Source organism: Larimichthys crocea, chromosome XVII (assembly GCF_000972845.2).
Source record: "Larimichthys crocea isolate SSNF chromosome XVII, L_crocea_2.0, whole genome shotgun sequence".
Classification (NCBI taxonomy): Eukaryota; Metazoa; Chordata; class Actinopteri; family Sciaenidae; genus Larimichthys; species Larimichthys crocea.
The window spans coordinates 7,751,403-7,769,003 of NC_040027.1; the positions used below are offsets into that span (position 1 = coordinate 7,751,403).

The 17,601-nt window shown below is 45.2% G+C and overlaps 1 protein-coding gene across 9 annotated transcripts in view; it reads left to right on the plus strand.

Annotated features, from left to right (window-relative positions):
• Positions 1-17,601, plus strand: part of mast2 (microtubule associated serine/threonine kinase 2) — a 130,840-nt gene that overhangs the window by 84,593 nt on the left and 28,646 nt on the right. For 5 of the 9 annotated variants that reach the window (XM_027290103.1, XM_027290104.1, XM_027290105.1 and 2 more), the window contains 2 exons: positions 1,019-1,050; positions 13,790-13,881. In XM_027290103.1, the coding sequence (XP_027145904.1) occupies positions 1,019-1,050; positions 13,790-13,881 (124 nt within the window). Of the gene's footprint in view, positions 1-1,018; positions 1,051-4,439; positions 4,728-7,665; positions 7,870-8,794; positions 8,950-13,789; positions 13,882-17,601 lie in introns of those variants that run through there. The other 4 variants (XM_027290109.1, XM_027290111.1, XM_027290107.1 and 1 more) reach the window with 3 other exon arrangements.

Here is a 17,601-nt window from a genome sequence, read left to right on the forward strand (position 1 = left end):
TGTGTGTGTGTGTGTGTGTGTGTGTGTGTGTGTGTGTGTGTGTGTGTGTGTGTCTGAGAGCCAAAGAAGCTGCTCTGATGATTCGCACAGCAGAACGTTATTCCAACGTTATTCAAACATTCATTTAACATTTCGAACAGTCATAAATAAACAAAGCGTCACTTCCTGTTTGTGTTCAGAAGTTTGTTCTTCTTCACGTGTTGTTGGGACGATTCACAGACTAACAGCTGATCAGAGTGTGCGTGTGCGTGTGTGTGTGTGTGTGTGTGTGTGTGTGTGTGTCTTCTCTCTGATGGATGCTGATGAAGGTGTTAATGATGCTTTTCAAAGTAAAACCAGCTGTTGACCTACTTTGGGAACCTGGCAACACACACACGGCTTCGACATCTATGTACCTCATCGACACACACACACACACACACACACACTGATTAGTGCTGTTGGACAGATGGTCTCTCCAGGCAGGCTGTGGTGACGTCGGCGGTCTGTCAGGTTCCAGTTTGAGCGTCACAGACGTTCAGATTCATCTTGTTTGTTCGCTCGTCTCGCTCGGAGCTGACGGTCAGTCAGACGCTCCTCTGCCAGTCTGCAGCTTCTTCTCAGATCGGGCTGCATTCCAAACAGCTGCTCAGTCATGATCACTGTAACGGCACTCCTCCGCCCTCTGGTGGCCGCTCATAGAAGCTGCAGCTCAGGTGCACAGAAGGAAAAAGTCACCTTTCAAACGTGGTCAAACGCCTGAGGTCACCTGACTGCAGCAGGTTGTGTTTGAGCTCCAGATGTGGAGGTGAAACTGGAGTCCCAGATGTTTGTTTGTTTTGGTTAAGATGGAGGTTACATGAATTAAATCAGATGAAATGAAGCCACCAACAAAATCAGTGATCTGTAATGACACGGACAGGTGAACAGACTCCAGCCGTGATGTCACAGTGACACCTGTTGGTCAAACGTGTGAACTGACAAAATGACTCTCGATCATTAAAGTAATCACTTCTCTCTCTCTCTCTCTCTCTTGCAGAAGGAGCTGAGCCTTCCCAGGAGAGGCAGCTTGTAAGTACCCATCCTTCCCTCTGTCTTCTGTCCAATCACAGCCCGTCCTGTCCGCCTTGTGTTTGTCCCGAGGTGTGAAACAATGAACCGCACACAGATACACACATCATCATGAGGTGGTGTCAGGTGTGGCAATCTTCTTTCCTGTCTGAGCTTCACCTGTCTCACTGCTCCTTTAAATGTGAGCGGGAAACCCCGTTTAGTGTCAGCTGTTAATAAGTTATAGAGAGAGAGCTTCCAGTCAAGGGTTAAAGGACAGAGAGAGTGTGTGTGTGTGTGTGTGTGTACACCGGAACAGCTGAGCATCTCACTGTGGATAGATGTAGACCTATTTATATCACTGTGTGTGTGTGTGTGTGTCAGCTGATTTATTGTCCTGCTCTGAGAAGTTCAGCGTGTTTAGAAACAAACTCAGACGAACGAGCTTCATCGTCATGCTGCGTTCATCAGAACCAATCCGAGTTCAGACGTCACTCGTCGTGGACGTCCTCGGAGACACTCAGAACCGGGTTCAGATGAGGTCCAGGTCACTTCTTTCAGGACAGGTCACTGCAGTGGATCCAGGCCACATGTACTATTTATATTTATATGTTTATTCATTCACACGTGCACGAGTGATTCAGAGTGAATCGTCTCTCTCGGTTTGAGATTTCAGACTTCTTTAATCAGGTACCTATGAATATGATGTTTACATGGCAGCTGGTTTTAGTCTTAACCTGTTATTGGTGGAATATCTGCACAATCAATACGAGCTGAGAAAAAAATCTGAGTGTAGGAAATGAAATTCAGTGAACAGAAGTTTAAAATAATGAACTAAGACCAAAAACACATGAAACACAGAGTAACAATCAGTTTTTGTATCGATCATCTGGAGATCTGCTGCAGAGAGAATCCTGTTTTCTCCTCGCAGACAATAATAATAATGAAAACAATCATAAAACCAGCCGGCGTGTGTCTCCGCCTTTCCTCCAGGCAGCTCTTTGAAGACGCAGAGCTGCTTCGTCAGATTCTTAATATCAGAGCTGATCCACAGTGTTTCAGTGTGTGGTGTTCAGGCTCGGTGCTGTGAAGTCGCTGACTGTCAGATCAAATCAGATCTGCTGCTGTTTTTAGACTCACAACACAAAACAAATAAAACAAGTTTCATCCTGAAGACGGGAAAACAGGTTTATCTTCCAGTGATCTGACACTGACAAACAGTGAATCACCACATCAGAGTTATTTTATATGTTTAGGATTGTGTAGCTTGTGTATTTGAGAGGGGGGAAATGGCCTGGAAAGTTTTGGAAAATAGACATGGATCCGTGAAAGCTTTTTATGAGTGTGTGGCAGTAATTAACCGTGATCTGTGTCTCAAACTACGCCGTGTTGGGTCCTTGAGTTTGAGGAAACTGGGCTTGAAACAGCCTTGAAAAGTTGTTTGAAACCTGTTGACTTTATTCTGTATCTCTCAGCGTTTGGTCTCATTCTGTTTCTATAAAATAATCTTTGTTGGACTGAGGTCAACACGAGGTGTTCAATGAAAAACTGACTCTGATGAAAGAGCCTGTAATGTGTTTTTCAAGGTTCTTACAGGTCCTTGAAATATGTTTTAAGTTTTTGAATTTGAGGAGGAGAAAAAAACGTCTTTAAAAATAGGTCATTGAATTCAGGCTTCATTCTGTGAGTTCTTGTCGGGGCTGTAATTAACCTTAAAAACACGACATCACTTAACCGATTCAATCAGTTATTTTGGGCCTTTAATTCACTTTATCATTTTAACGTTAACAGATTTAATCAATCACATCAAAGATACTTTATTAATCCCTGAAGGGATCGATCACGTGATCGGCTCCTCGTCGTACGACCCAAAAACAGGATGAAGAACTGAATCTGAGGGTTCATTTGGTTGGTGTGTAATGACAGTCTCATGTTGTGCTGCTGCTCCGACGTCAGTTTAGTAATCAGTCCAAATTAACTGTGTGTGTGTGTGTGTGTGTAACCCTAACCCGTGTCAGAGCCACTCTGATCCAGCTCATTGTTTATGAATTAACAATCTGGCATGTGAGCTGCATTTAGCCCGTCGGGGTCAGCGGGTGTCCCCGAGCTTCTCAGAAACCAGATCAGAGAGCGAGAGAGGACAGCTGCTGCTTCCTGCACGGTCTGATAATATCACCACGACGACGTCTGTGTGTGTCGCCGTGTCACAGAGAGGAAGACGAGTTTCCCTTTTTAGGCTTCAACGTGAAATCCTGAACTCGAAGCTTCTGTTTTCAAAGACGGATACGTGGATTTTTAAGTAGTATAGCTTATTAAAATACTTTTAAAGGTCCGGTGTGTTAGATTTAGGATTACAATACAATATTCAGTAGTATGTTCTCATTGGTGCATAATAACCTGCTTTAATGCTTTAGTATGTTCTCATTGGTGCATAATAACCTGCTTTAATGCTTTAAAATTAGCCTTTATATCTATAGTGAGTGCGGGTCCTCTTTATTTTTCTACAGTAGCCCAGAACAGACAAACTAAACTCTGATCTACACGTGGACTTTTTGAGTTTCTCTTGCATGTTTGGAAGGATCGGGTGAAGCGTGGGAGAGTATTCATTTGGTTGCAATCTGCAGCTTCACCACTAGGTGGCACTAAATCCTACAGACTGGATCTTTAAAAGAGTCTTTAAATAAACTTTTGAAAAGTAATTTGAAAAATAAACAAAAAAGTCAAATTAAACTTATTGAATCCATTTTTAATGTCAAAGTTTCCTCCTGATTTAAATGACTGATGACAAACTGTCACTAATGAAGGTTGTTGTTGTTTCTGCTTCTGCATTAAGAAGCTAAAGTTTTATCTAAAGCAGTAAAGACGACATCTCAGGCTTCCCCTCTGTCTTCATATTTCTGCCTCCCTCCCTCCCTCCTTCGGTCTCCCGTCCCTCTCGGCTCTTTGTCGAGGACTCAGTCAGTCCTCAGTCAGTCCTCAGTCTGGCAGCAGACAGTGTGATCACAGCGATCAGACCAGCTGATTCTTCCAGGAACTAAAGGAGATTATCTGGACAGACTGTGCCCAGGGAAGGCACTCTGTTCCCGGGGACGTACGGCCAGGATCGTCCCTCTGAACCTTTTTTTGTCCGGAGGATCTTTACAGGACCGCTCTCCTCTTTCTGATCGGACTCAGAACTTCACGCTTCCCTCTCTGACTTTGTGGGATTCTCTTTACGTAAGAAGAGGACGGATCGGCCTGAATCAGAGGGCTCGGGTTAGAAAGGAGCAGCTGTGTAATAAACACTGAGTTAAATGTGTGTGTGGTCTGCACGCAGCTCTGCACACTGTGTTTGTTTGTGACTCAGCAAGTCCGTGCTCGCTGGTGGAGCAACAATCTACCCCAGATACCTCACATATCTGTGTGTGTGTCTGTGTGTAGATAAAGCCAGGTGCTGACGTGACACACACACACACACACTGGTCATTCCTTCATTTATTGAAGTGCTGTCAGTGGTTTGAGTCATGGGCGACTGACTCCGGGAAAGTTTTTGGTTGCGTGTGGAGCTGCCGGGTCGTCAGTATGTCGGTGTGTGTGTGACGGTCAGATGAGGTGATGCAGTCCGCTGGATTATTAAAGATTACAGCTGAGCCTTTTGTCCTGGGACACAAGATGAAGAGGAGGAAGGAGCGAGCGGGAGCCCCACACCTCCGCCTCCAGTAAGAGTGTGTTCACTGCATGTCTGAGTGTGTGTGTGTGTGAGATCAGATTGGTGTGTTACTTATTTCTTTAGTGTCTTTACATCCAACTTTAATAGAAACATTTAACACGGCCACGAGGACAGTTGACGTGTTTTCTATCAACGTATTTAAAAGTATTTAAGTAAAAAAGTTTGATTTATTTAAATTTTATTTTGACTTTAGGTCAGTTATGACACTAAAAATCGTCCTAAACTAAGACAAGATTTCAGACTTGAGGAGTTTCTGTAATCAGTTCCCTAGAACCAGCATGTGACGTTTTAATAACCAAGGCGTCACCACAAAGCTGGTTATTATCGGCCGAGCATGTGAAAGTACGCCACTGATTCAACTTAACCTGTTATCAGTGGAATACCTGCACACGAGGAAATTAAATTCAGTCAACAGACGTCACTTTTTTCTGAATAAGTTGTGACACGGTGAACGTTAAAGTCACGTGACTGATGAGCTGTTTCCTCACATTAACACATGAAACAAACATCTTTTATCCATGTGTTGCACATTTGAATAGAAGTGTTGATGGGAATGTCTTCGCATGGTTTTGCATGTCGTGTTTGGTCGTGGAGGATTAGAGGAGTTTTGTCCTGATGGTGTCGTAAATATGGAATAACGTAGAAACAAAGTGTCTCGCAGCAGCTGACTGAAATACACTGATTTGGATGGAAACATCTTCTCTCTGCGTTCTCTCATCAGACTGTGTTGTTGATTCAAACTATGACCTACAAACTATAATATACGCCGGATATAATAAAAGTGAGCTGGTCAGGTTTGTGTGGAAGACGAAGGAGAAGTCATCCCAAAAATAACATTTGACCGGCCTACATTGTTTCTGCGACTACGTCACCATCACTACAACTAAGGCTGTGAACAGGGGCGCGTGCATTACATACATACGTTCATAATACCGTACATACATAGCGTACATACATACTGAGTCACTGAAACACTCGACCGAAACATGAGACGGTGTCAGAGAGACACAGGCAGAGAGGGAAGTCCTTCATCAACTCAACAGGATACAGTGTCCTCCAGCTGCGAGGCTCAATAATAAACTGATTATAATTCATGATATTTAAAAATAAAGATGCATTATACAGTAAAGTTTATACTTATGCTTCACAGGAGGTCATCCCAGTGTCCTCACAGCGTCCTCACATGAATGTTGCTGATCCCTGAGGCTGTAAACATCGCTGTGACTGGATTCAGCTCCACACTCAAACACAAACAACAAGGAAACACCGCGCTGTAACTTTACACTGTAAAATAATTCTCACATCGTTTGTGTTAATTATAGCTTTGCTAATGGATGGAAAATGTCCAGTAAATTTCTGGTAAATTCACAGAACACTTTCCATCTTAATGTGCTGTCTGCAGGTTAAATATTAATACTAGATATCAAATATGTTGAGCCCATAATATTTTAAAATAGCAGATATCTGGTTGTTTTAGTCAAGCTCATGCTAACTATATTGAAGTTGTAAATTCCCAGTTTATTCCCATGGAAAGCTTCCAACTCTTAATCCTGCTCAGATTACCTTAACGATCCTCGTCCTGAAACTCGATCAACATAAAGTCACGATGGACACATGAAGCCACAGATGGCCGACAGTATGGAGGGAAACGCTGCTTAAACTGAAGTGTGTGCAGCCCTTCTTGACTTCCCAGCTGGTGGTCTCACCCATTCTGTCCCACCCAGCGGGGGGGAGGAAGACATGCAGACCTCCACCATAAGGTCCTCCTGGTCTGCAGACCTGTGCCAGCTCAGCTCTGCAGAGCCAGGAAAGATGTTTCCCACCTTCTCGGACTCCTCACACCGTCTGAGCTTCTTCCTGCGGCTCTCAGACAAAATGACTTTATCACTCCCACGAGTTTGAGTTTGACTGACTACTTTGATTCTTCAGTCCTGTGAAGACGATCCAGAACTTTCCATCCAGCCATTTCCAACTGTGATAAGTTGGTGCGAGGCTTCCTGCCTGCTGTGAGGGGACATCTGCAGACAGGCACAGACTGTACGGATCAGTGGGCAGAGCCTCAGACTGTATCAGCTCATTATGACTGCAGGACACCGTCCAGCACAGCTTCTAGCTACAATTCAAAACCATGTCTGCAGACTGAAACATCCAGAATTACAAATACACACTTATTATTTATAATTCATGGCATTTTTCCATCAGGAACATTGATTATTAATTATTCTTCTGCAGCAAGTCTGATGATGAAAATACACAATAGATTAAAAATCTGTCAAGACCAAATAAACAGAAGTGAAATAAAATAAATATAATTTTACCGATTGATTGGAGGATTTTTTTAATGTATCACATTATGTCTGACAGTCTAAGACTCTAATACTCTATATTAGACTCAACAATTCTCACCAAACTGAATTTAAGATAATTTAAAATCGCTAAAAGCAGCAAATTGACACATTTTGTGCACCAGGACAGAGAAGTGGGAAGACTTGAACTGTGCCACCCTGCTGTGAAGCACCGGGTTCACAGGTCGATCTTTAGTTCGAAGGTCACTTCCACTTTTGACTCCAGAGGCTGAATTTAAGACGTCCCTTTGGCCTCCGATGACTTCTGACAGGTGTTTGTTATTTTAGATTGAACCACGCAAATCGCTGGAGAACAAATTATTGACATAAATAAATAAAAGTTGAAGTCTTAAAATGAACTCACAGCCGACAGACAGCAGAGACGTTAAAGAAGAGAGGGATGTTTCCACACACACACACACACACACACACACACACACACACACACACACACACACACACACGTGTGCTGTCGAGCAGTCTTCCTCACACATCCCTCTCTCCTCACCCTCCTCTCTTCCTCCCTCTCTTCCTCCCTCTCTTCATCCTCTCTTCCTCCCTCCCTCCCTCCTCTGTTGGCAGAATCTGGTCGCCGGCTCAGCTGCGTTGCCACGGCAACAGCAGCCTCCTCCAGCATCTGCTGTCCCCCACTTCCTTTCATCCCTCCGTTGTTCAGCCCCCCGTCGTCACCCTCTCCCCCCTCACCTCCTCCTCCCCCTCCCTCTGCTCCTCTGATGGCCCTCTGTCGGCCCCTGTTCACCATCGAGGAAACCCCTTTCTCTGGAGGTAAGAGTGGCGCCGCGTCACCTGCTAACACACCTGTTTGTTTGTGAGTGTGTCGCCTCTCGTCGTGAGCAGATTCAGGAAAGTCAGTATCTCCAGAGTTTCCACCAAAACTCACCAAACTCCAAAAAGTTCAACAAACTAAGTCAGAAACTAAAACTCGGTTTTGTTCCCTCGTTAGCTCGTTTAATTGCCCCCCTTGTTGCTCCATTGCTATGATAGAAACTAGTGTTCACAATATACCGATAATTAAAAAGTGATAATTCTTTCAGTTCTCGCTTTGTAGTTCACACTCCAGCACAGTAGGTGGCAGTAATCTATTTTAACACTGTAAGTAACTCTTTAGAGTTCGGCTGGTCGCCATGGAAACAGTCCTGTCAGTGTTTATCGTGGACGATACCACCGGTATCATTTTGGTATGACGTCACAATATTTCGACTTGTTGAATCGTATCAAGTCAAATCAAATTTTCTGATTTCAGCTTCTTTAATGTGAATATTTCTGTTTTATTTCGTCCTCCGTGACAGTAAACTGAATAAATCAAATAATTTTATATAAATACATTTCAACTTTTTCTGACATGTTATGGATCAAACATCTGAACTAATGAATTGATAATCAAAGTATTTGTTGGTCTCATGTCAGAGGAAACACTCTGCTTCCTTCACTCGTTCCTAAAAAGCTCCCTGAAAGTGTCTGAGGTGGAAAAAGGATTCAATGGAAACAATTTGTGCTCACATGATCTTCATCTGTCTGCTCCTCTCTGTCCTGAAGTCAATGAGAGCTTCAGAGAGGGAGGGGGCACTGCTGAGCAGAGAGAGGGAGGGAGGAGAGGAGGAGAGGAGAGGGAGGAGAGGAGGAGAGGGAGGGAGGAGAGGAGGAGAGGAGGAGAGGGAGAGACTCTCACTCGCTCTCGCCGGTGTGACAGGTGGAAGCCAGCGTCTGTTTGCTCACCGCGTCCTCAGCCGCCGTGTCACAGCGATGTTCGCGTGTCCGCGTTAGTCTGAGCATGTCTGACTCCTTCTGGACGGTGCTGTCGAATTTCTCGCTGCCTGAGAGAAGCATGCTGCGACGCTCCAAGAGGTACGCGCTCCTCCTCCTCCTCCTCCTCCTCCTCTGCTCCTTCATCCTCTTTATCAGTTCACATCTTCACCTCCGGAGGTCTGCGTCTGTCTCTCCTCTCTCCGCATTTTCATGGCTCCATTAGTTTTTTCATTTTGTGCCGCTCCATCCTCGGCTTCCTCTCCTCTCTCCTCTCTCCTCTCTCCTCCTCCTCCTCCTCCTTAGATGCTCAGCAGGAGTTGCTCCAATGTGAAGGTCAGCTAACTGGATTTGTCTTTTGATGGATAAGCAGGACTCTGTCTGACTCTGACGGGTGTGTGTGTCACATGTAACACTGCTGGCATGTACCACAGACATGTAGCGTGTGAGCTCTTTTATTAATCATCTCCTCTTCTTTCTGTGGTTCTCCTTAGTTTTCCTCCTCTTCCTCCTCTTCCTCTCTCTGTTCTGCCTGTCAGAAGCAGAAGTGTCTCCTCCAGCAGCAGACACAGAGCTGTACTTATCGCTTTGAAGCAGCAATTTTCTCCCCCCTCCCTGTAATAACAGAGCTGCTGCTGCTGCCACGCACACACACACATACAGGGAAACATTTCTGCTCTGCTCCTCGTCACCGCCTCCTGTTGTGTGTATTTGTCTCTGCTGAGGTTTTTAAAAGGGAAAGAGGTTGTGAAGTGAGTCAGGAGGGACTCCTGCATAGCAACAGGCTCTGGCAGTTTTTGGGGGGTTGGCGTAGATGACGGAGCTGGCGGCTCGAGTCGAGATCTAATCAGGACAAAAATGGACTCATGGCGACCTGAAGCGAATCACATCCTCCGTTTTTAACAGCAGCTATCACATTCGGAAAAACTGTAATGATGCTGTCATCAGCTGTCTGCCATCAGGATCTTTTCCTCAGCCCGTCTAGTTTCTATATTTTCATTTCTATGTCATCATTAAGCATTCTGCTGAAACTGGATCATATTTTATGGAGGAAATGTTTTCTGGTTTTCCCTCTGATGTCGTCCGGCTGCTCCGCCTCAACTCTCTGTGATTTACAGAGTTTATGATGGACAGTGAAGTAAACTGCTGACAGCTGTAGCTGCTGTTAGCTCATGTTAGCTCAGTCTGTTAGCTGCTGTTAGCTCATGTTAGCTCAGTCTGTTAGCTGCTGGTAGTGGAGCCGGTGCTCAGCAGCCTCTGTGGGCATTTTGGCAGAGGAGAAGAGAGTGAAGAGTAAATCTGGGACTGACTTTTAGGTGTTGGTGAAATAAAAGGCTGAAAGACGCCGAGCTGGGCTTCCTGGTGTCATGTCACTTTAAGGGTGTTAACCCTGTAGCTGACACACACACACACACACACGTGGGCCGTCACATTGATTTCCTGTGGTGGCTGTAACCCTCAGACCAACATTATTGAGTGCACTGTGGGAAATGAGTTTAGCTGTAGATCTTATCCACACACACTCACCTGCTGCCTGCTGGTGTGTGTGTGTGTGTGTGTGTGTGTGTGTGTGTGTACTTTAGTTAAACACCCACACGTGTTTGCTCGTCTCTAGTTTTCACTCTCTCCGTCACATCACTGTCTGTCTCTGAGCAGTTATTACTTTGTCAGATTATATGCAGTCGCTCACTTCGCAGGTAAAACACGAGTAAACACGTCGACGCGTCTGCCAGCTCTTCACTTCGCTCCGTCGTTCACTGACGTGATCTCGTCGTTTCTCCTGAGTACTGCACGTAAACATGCTGGAGTATTCCTGAACCCTTTTTACACGTCGTGTCTTGTTTGTGTGACAGTTTGTGGTTTCAGGAGGAGTCACGTGTTGAAACTTAATTCTCACAACATGCACCAGCTGAGCACATAAACCCTTCCAACACACAGATTGACTTTTATTCTGTTCATAAACCAATTAAACAGACACGATGCAGCACGTTAATCTGTGAGCTCAGGACAGAGCTCGGCTGCAGTTTGATATCGACGTTTTCTTCCAGAGAAAGATAATCAGGGAATTTTCCCATCGCTAGATATTTGAACTTACAACACAGTTAGATAATAAAGGATAAAAATACTCACACATACAAACGCAGTTTTCCTGCACCCCAAAAAAACCAGAAGGTCGAAACACTTTGAGTTAAACATGGAGCATTTTATGCTGAATGAATTTTTACCCAAATAAGATTCAAGTTCTAGAAAATGGTAAAAAACGTTTTTCAACACAGCGTCGATATGAAACCACGGAGCTCGTTGTGTGTCCTAGTTTCTCTTTTTAAACTTTTGGTTTTAAATGTTGCTGCAGCCCGAGGACGTCATGAAACTGAGCCTCACACACACACACACACACACACACACACACAGTAATGTTGCCTTCAGTCAGTGTTGGAAACTTGTTTCTTAGTGAGGATCTAAAATACCTTCAGGAGACGGAGAGAGTTTGCTGCAGCTCCACCATCATGTCTGTGGACTCCGTCACTCCGTCATCCACCCACAGGAAGTCATTAAGCTGTTATTAACTCTCTTTCCAGCGCTCGCACCACGTTTGTGACCATCACACCTCCTCCTGTCTGCCGCTTGTCTTTAATCCACTCCGACTCCTTCAGCTCCGTCACTCTCAGACGTCTGACAGGTGCTCTCAGATGTGAATCCATATTCATGAGGCAGCTGAGCGCTGAGCTTTGTTCATTAGTCAGAGAGAGCGACAGTCGCTGCAAATTAACGACACGGACTCAACGCTGCTCGCTCCGTTCTGTGTGTCCATCCAACCTGAACACCTAACGCTTACTGTAGTGTTTATATTTCACAGGTCACGTTGTTTTCTAATGATTCTACAGATATGTAGCTGTGAAATCCATCGACAGGCAGAGGCACGGTTTATTTGGAAACACAGGCGATGTTTAATCGTCTTTTAGTCACTGCACAGCTCCAAACATGAAAATGTGTCTGTGCAGTTTTAAAGTCGACATATATGGAGAGTCAAACAGTTTTTTTTCAAGTGTTTGCAGCTCGTTCAAGGACAAATAAATTCAGCACAAGCTCCAGACACATCACTGAATGTGTGTGTGTGTGTGTGTGTGTGTGTGTGTGTGTGTGTGTGTAGACCACATGCTGTGCTCAAACTGCTGATGCTGCACATCTCGACAGATGGCAAACACACACACACACACACACACGCACAGCATGCCCACATGCAGTAATTATATGTCAGGTGGGTATTAGATACAAGCCTGGCACAGATCAAACATCTGATATTTCCCTCATGCACATAAAAACTCGTACGTAATGTTAACTCTAAAACTGAAACCGGACCGGACCAAACGTTCCAGAAGCCTGGCAGACAAACGGTCCTCACAGATATAGAAATAAAGACGTCACACTGATCGTTTCAGCTCGAGGCGCCTCGAGCGTCTCGTGATCGTCCCGGCAGGTTCAGAACGTTACACGGCAACATGATTACAGCGAGCAGGTGTGATTGGCCAATTAACACACACACACACACACACACACACACGCTTTCAGCTGATCAGCTGTCAGACACGTGTGTGTTCATTTCTTCTAAAGTACGAGAACGAGGCTTCACTTCCTCCGTTCACACTCATTTATCGACCACGTCACGATTACTGGACTGGACACTCAGCTGTTTTTGTGATCTCGAATGTGTAGAGATTTATCTCCTCAGCGTTGCTTTAAGATTTCTGTCACTGATGACAGACGTGACCTCTCGTAGGCGAACAAAAAGACACATGAAAGCGTTTTGTGACGCGGCATTTTTGTCCTCGGCTGCTGCAGTCTGCATGTCGAAGTGTCCTTGGGCAAGATACTGAACCCCAAAGAGACTCGATCAACAGTTTCAGATGTTGGACTGAGACGGAGATGACTTCCATTAGTGTGATCTGATGTCGTGTGATGAACAGGTCCAGACTTTGTCATTTCCTGTGAGTGTAGCTCGCCTCGCCTCGAATCATCGCGGACACGCAGAGCTTCAGAACAAACAGCAAAGTGGAAAAATCCTGCGAGCTGGAAGGCTGACACTTTATTCCGTCGCCGTCTGTCTGGGGACGGATGTCACGGCTTTAAAGCAGATTGCTTTTTTCTCTGCAAACACACACACAACAAACTCATCTGAGCTCAGAGGGAGCTGAAGTCGAACCGTTTCTCTCAGCCTCATAATGACTGTTCAGCCATTAGTGATGGAGCCTGACTCAACACACTCGAGTGGAGATGAAGCTCAAATTACTGACAGAAACCATCTCAAACATAAAAACTTTCTCTCTCAGCCAGAATGAATTTAGTTTCTCTCACGATGGAGCAACAAAACATCCAAACTAAATCAGTAAAATGATGCTGTTGCCATGGTATCATCTATAAGCATCCTCCTGACAGTATGATCTGTGTTATTAAAGTGTCATTGTTTGAAGGGACCTCGGAGACAAATTACAGTAATTGTCCAGTCAGGGCTGCCGTACGCGGCGCTCAGCTCGCTCTGATAGAAACTGATGCAGCACCGCGGCTCCTCCTCCTTTAACAGTTTCTCAAACACGGGAACATTTCTATGAAACATAGACAAACAGTGTCTCTGTCCTCTGCAAGGGACAGACAGTTCACCAGCAGGTCACACACACACACACACACACACACACACAGCGCTGTCTGTAAACGTGTGTGTCAGACAGCGTGGACGCCTGCTGTTATGGACGCAGAGCTGCAGGCGACGTTCGGACATTTTTGGAAGCGACTTTAAGAGTGTGTGAGGTCGCAGTGTGTTTTTCCAACATTCAGAGGATGAATCTGGTCTGATGATCGATCTGTGTGCGGTTCATTGTGAAGCTCTTCAGGTCGTGATTTCAACTTCACTGATTTCAAATCTGAACTTTTGTTTTTTTCTTCTCAGCTGTCGGACGAGCAACAGAAAGAGTCTGATTGTGACGTCCAGCACCTCCCCGACGCTGCCACGACCACACTCACCTCTGCATGGACACACAGGTAACACACACACACTTATGTATATGCACCGCCTCTGACCCTTGAAACCTGCAGCCTCACACTGTTGGCTGGTTGAAGAAGTCGGCTTCTTCACTACAACACGTGTTTGTTTGGCATTGACAACTGACGTCACCATGTCTGAACATCATTCAGAGAATCAGAGCTGAGACGGACCGATGAGTCCACATTTGGACGTCGTCCTCCGGCGTTACTCTTATTTGAATTGGAGGTTGTAGTTGAAGGTGTGTGTAGTCGCAGCAGGGTGTTGTGTTGTTTGTTCACACACCATCTAAAGCTCAATTCTCAGCTCAGACTGTTCCATGATTGTCTGAACATCACGAGCTCAGTTCAGTCTGTTAAATGTTAAAATGTTAATCTGACAGAAACACGAGCTGGACGACGTTTAATGTTTCAGTGTTTTTATGAATTCAGTGAATTCATTGAGTCTCTAAACGTCTCTGAGGAGAAGCTGCCACACACACACACACACACACACACACACACACACACCATCATGTCTAATAATAATTTGGTGTGTGTGTGGTGACATGACATGTGCGCTGACAGGATTTTTGTCGAACACGCATTGACGTGTAAGACGAGCAAAACCCCCAAATTCCACCAGACACCCACCCACTCATCCCCCTCCACCCGCTCATCCCCCTCCACCCGCTCACCCCCCTCCACCCGTCTCACCCCCCTCCACCCGCTCATCCCCCTCCACCTCCTCCACCCTTTAAATGTAAAGAGACGGATGGAGAAGAGACGAATAATTGTGATATTGATTGACGGTGACTGAAGACAGCTACAGTTGAACTGTGGATTAGAGAACGACGACAGGATGGAGATGAACGATGGTAAAATATCGACATCGATCATATCTGAGTGTGTGTGTGTGTGTGTGTGTGTGTGTGTGTGTGTGTGTTTGCACACACGTCTCAATTCCTATTCAGGAAATAATGGAGCTCTCCAACCTGTCAGTCACACACACACACACACGCACGTCTAATAAGTGGTTTTGTGGTTTTACGTGTCCGTCATGTTTGGAGGCTGTAAACACTTTAAAGATTCATATTCTCAGCGTTGACCTTTCTGTAAACACTTTAAAGATTCATATTCTCAGCGTTGACCTTTGACCTCTCTACAGTTTTGGTTAGTAAATGGTTTGTTTGGAAAAAAACTGAATCAATTTTATGATGATCAATAATTTATTGTTCTTTATTAACTTACACACCCAGAAAAACTCGACGAGATCAGACGGACGAGACGAAACGTCAGATCAGTTAGTCTGAGCTCTGCGAACACGCAAATTATTACAGTCGATCAAAACATCGTTAGATGGAGGAAAGACGAGCTGGAGAGTCGGGTGGTGTTGCGGAAAGTCGGGTGGTGTCGCGGAGAAGTCGGGTGGTGTTGCGGGATCACTGTGTCTTAAAGCATCTAAAACCCTCTCGCTCCACCTCTTCCTCTTTCTCTCCTTCGTGCCACCAGACTGCTGTGGCAGCTGTGTTGCCATGGTAACACCACAACCAGCCTCACCGTCGACCTCGCGGTCCTGCCGAGCGCATAAATGCGGCTAATTAAATGTCACTCGTTAATGTTGCTTCAGAAACCCGGATCCCGGCGTCACAGCTCGTTCTGTTCGAGAACGTTTGAATCAAAGTTTAACTTGCAGTTTGATTTTCACCTCCGCAGACGAGGAGCCGACATCTCGCTGCTTTAACTGATTAAAATGCATCGCTGGAGGTCGCTCGACCTTCCCCTTCGCTCCCAGAGGCCGTCTTTATACGCAGATGATTGCGTTTTTTTTCTCTCTCTCAATCCTAATCATGAATTTCATCATGGTTTCAATCATGCAGCCATTTACTGCTAATCAAATAATTCCTCACAGTCTAATATCCTGAAGGGCTGACGGGGACCGAAAAATGACTTTTATTAAATGTTGAAATTCTGCATAAATCCTCCTGCTTCGCCTTTATCTCCACTCCTTCTGTCTTCCTCTTGTCATCTCCATAACTTATACCTTCCTTTTTCTTTCTCTCCGCTCGCCCTGAACGTCCCTCTCTCTCCTCCCGGCTGACAAGGAGCGCTTGTTTGAGAAAGGCCGGCCGATGATTGGCAGCTCCGTGTGCTCCGACTCCTGATGAATCCTGTCAAAAAAAAAAGAAAAAGTCATCTTTGTAATTGTAATGAAGGACAGAAAGGGAGGCGGCGGGGATCCGAGCCTTTCTCTGATTCACACTCCTGGGGAAACACACCTCCCCAATTATAGCTGCATTTTGTTACCCCGACCACGCTCTCCCCGGAGAGGCAGCGAGGAGCGAGGCTGAGGAGGCACAAAGCAGATATCACATTTGCATGTATTTCATACGCTGCTGTGTTTCTTGGTTTTTGTTAAAGTAGGTCACTGTCACTGCAGTCTGCGGCACAACCCTCCCAAAAATGTGACAGCAGAGCAGCTCGTCTCCCTGAAGTGACGGAGCTGTGATCCACATTTCACTCGGCTTCAGTTTGCAAATACAGCGACGTGAAAACACGTAAAAAAAGAGAGTCACAGGCATTTTAAGATTTGATTTTTCTGTGTCAGTCTTTAATGTCATGGAGGTCACATGATTCGTGTGTGGTTTCTCGTACAGGTTCAGTGCTGAACAGTGACCACGGTTGGTTCTGTATGACAGCCGTGACCTGGACTGATCGGAGGTCACCTGAGCGTCAGCAAACATATACTTAAACGGCACGAGATGACGAACCCGAGTTACCACCAGTGGTTCTGTTTCAGACTGTGTCATGGAGATGTGGAGGCGCACAGCTGATTTCAGACCAGATGTACTGATCCGATCGGGCCAATCACAAGCTGTTTATCTAATATCGGGTGGTTTTGAGACGAGGACTAGAGACGCATGTGACCAAGAACCAAGAAGGCTGCTGCTGACGTGAAACAAACATCAGAGCGATGTTTGTTGATTTGTTTGGCTGCATCACGTGGAAACTGAAAATGAACTGAGGCTAATGTAATCCAATAACTTTGGATTCTTCTTACGAAGCTGCAGAACATCAATATTATTTCTTGTTTAACAGATGGTGGTCATTAAATGGGACGTTTAATCGTACAAATATCATATATATCACAAATACAAGATAATTAGAAACTCTTCAGCTCTTTAAGTGTGTCTTATTTTTATAAAACTTGTTGCATTTGCAGAATCTGGGACAGCTAACGATGTCAAGGTCACAGTCTAATGTTTCTATCAGTGAAGAAGTTGGTGAAAGGACATTAAAAGTTTCAAGAGACACCGAGCTGTAGTTCACGATATTTGTTGCATTTTATTTTGTTAATTAGTTCATTGATTGATCGCCTCATCCAGCGTTTCTCAAACCTTTTTTCCAGCGACCTCGCAGTTTATTTTGGTCCAAACTTCGTCGTGAGAGCAGCGACACATTCTTATGTTAATCTGTCCTCCACACACACACACACACACACACACACACACACACACACACACACACACACACACACACACACACACACACACCCCCACCCACACACACACACACACACACACACACACACACACACACACACACACACACACACACACACACACGTTCACACATCACTGCTGCTTCACAAAGATAGATCCTCGTGCCTGTGGAGTCTTAAACTGACTGATGCTGCACAGACGCAGAGCTCCAACGACCTCTTTGTGTCTTTTCAGTGTG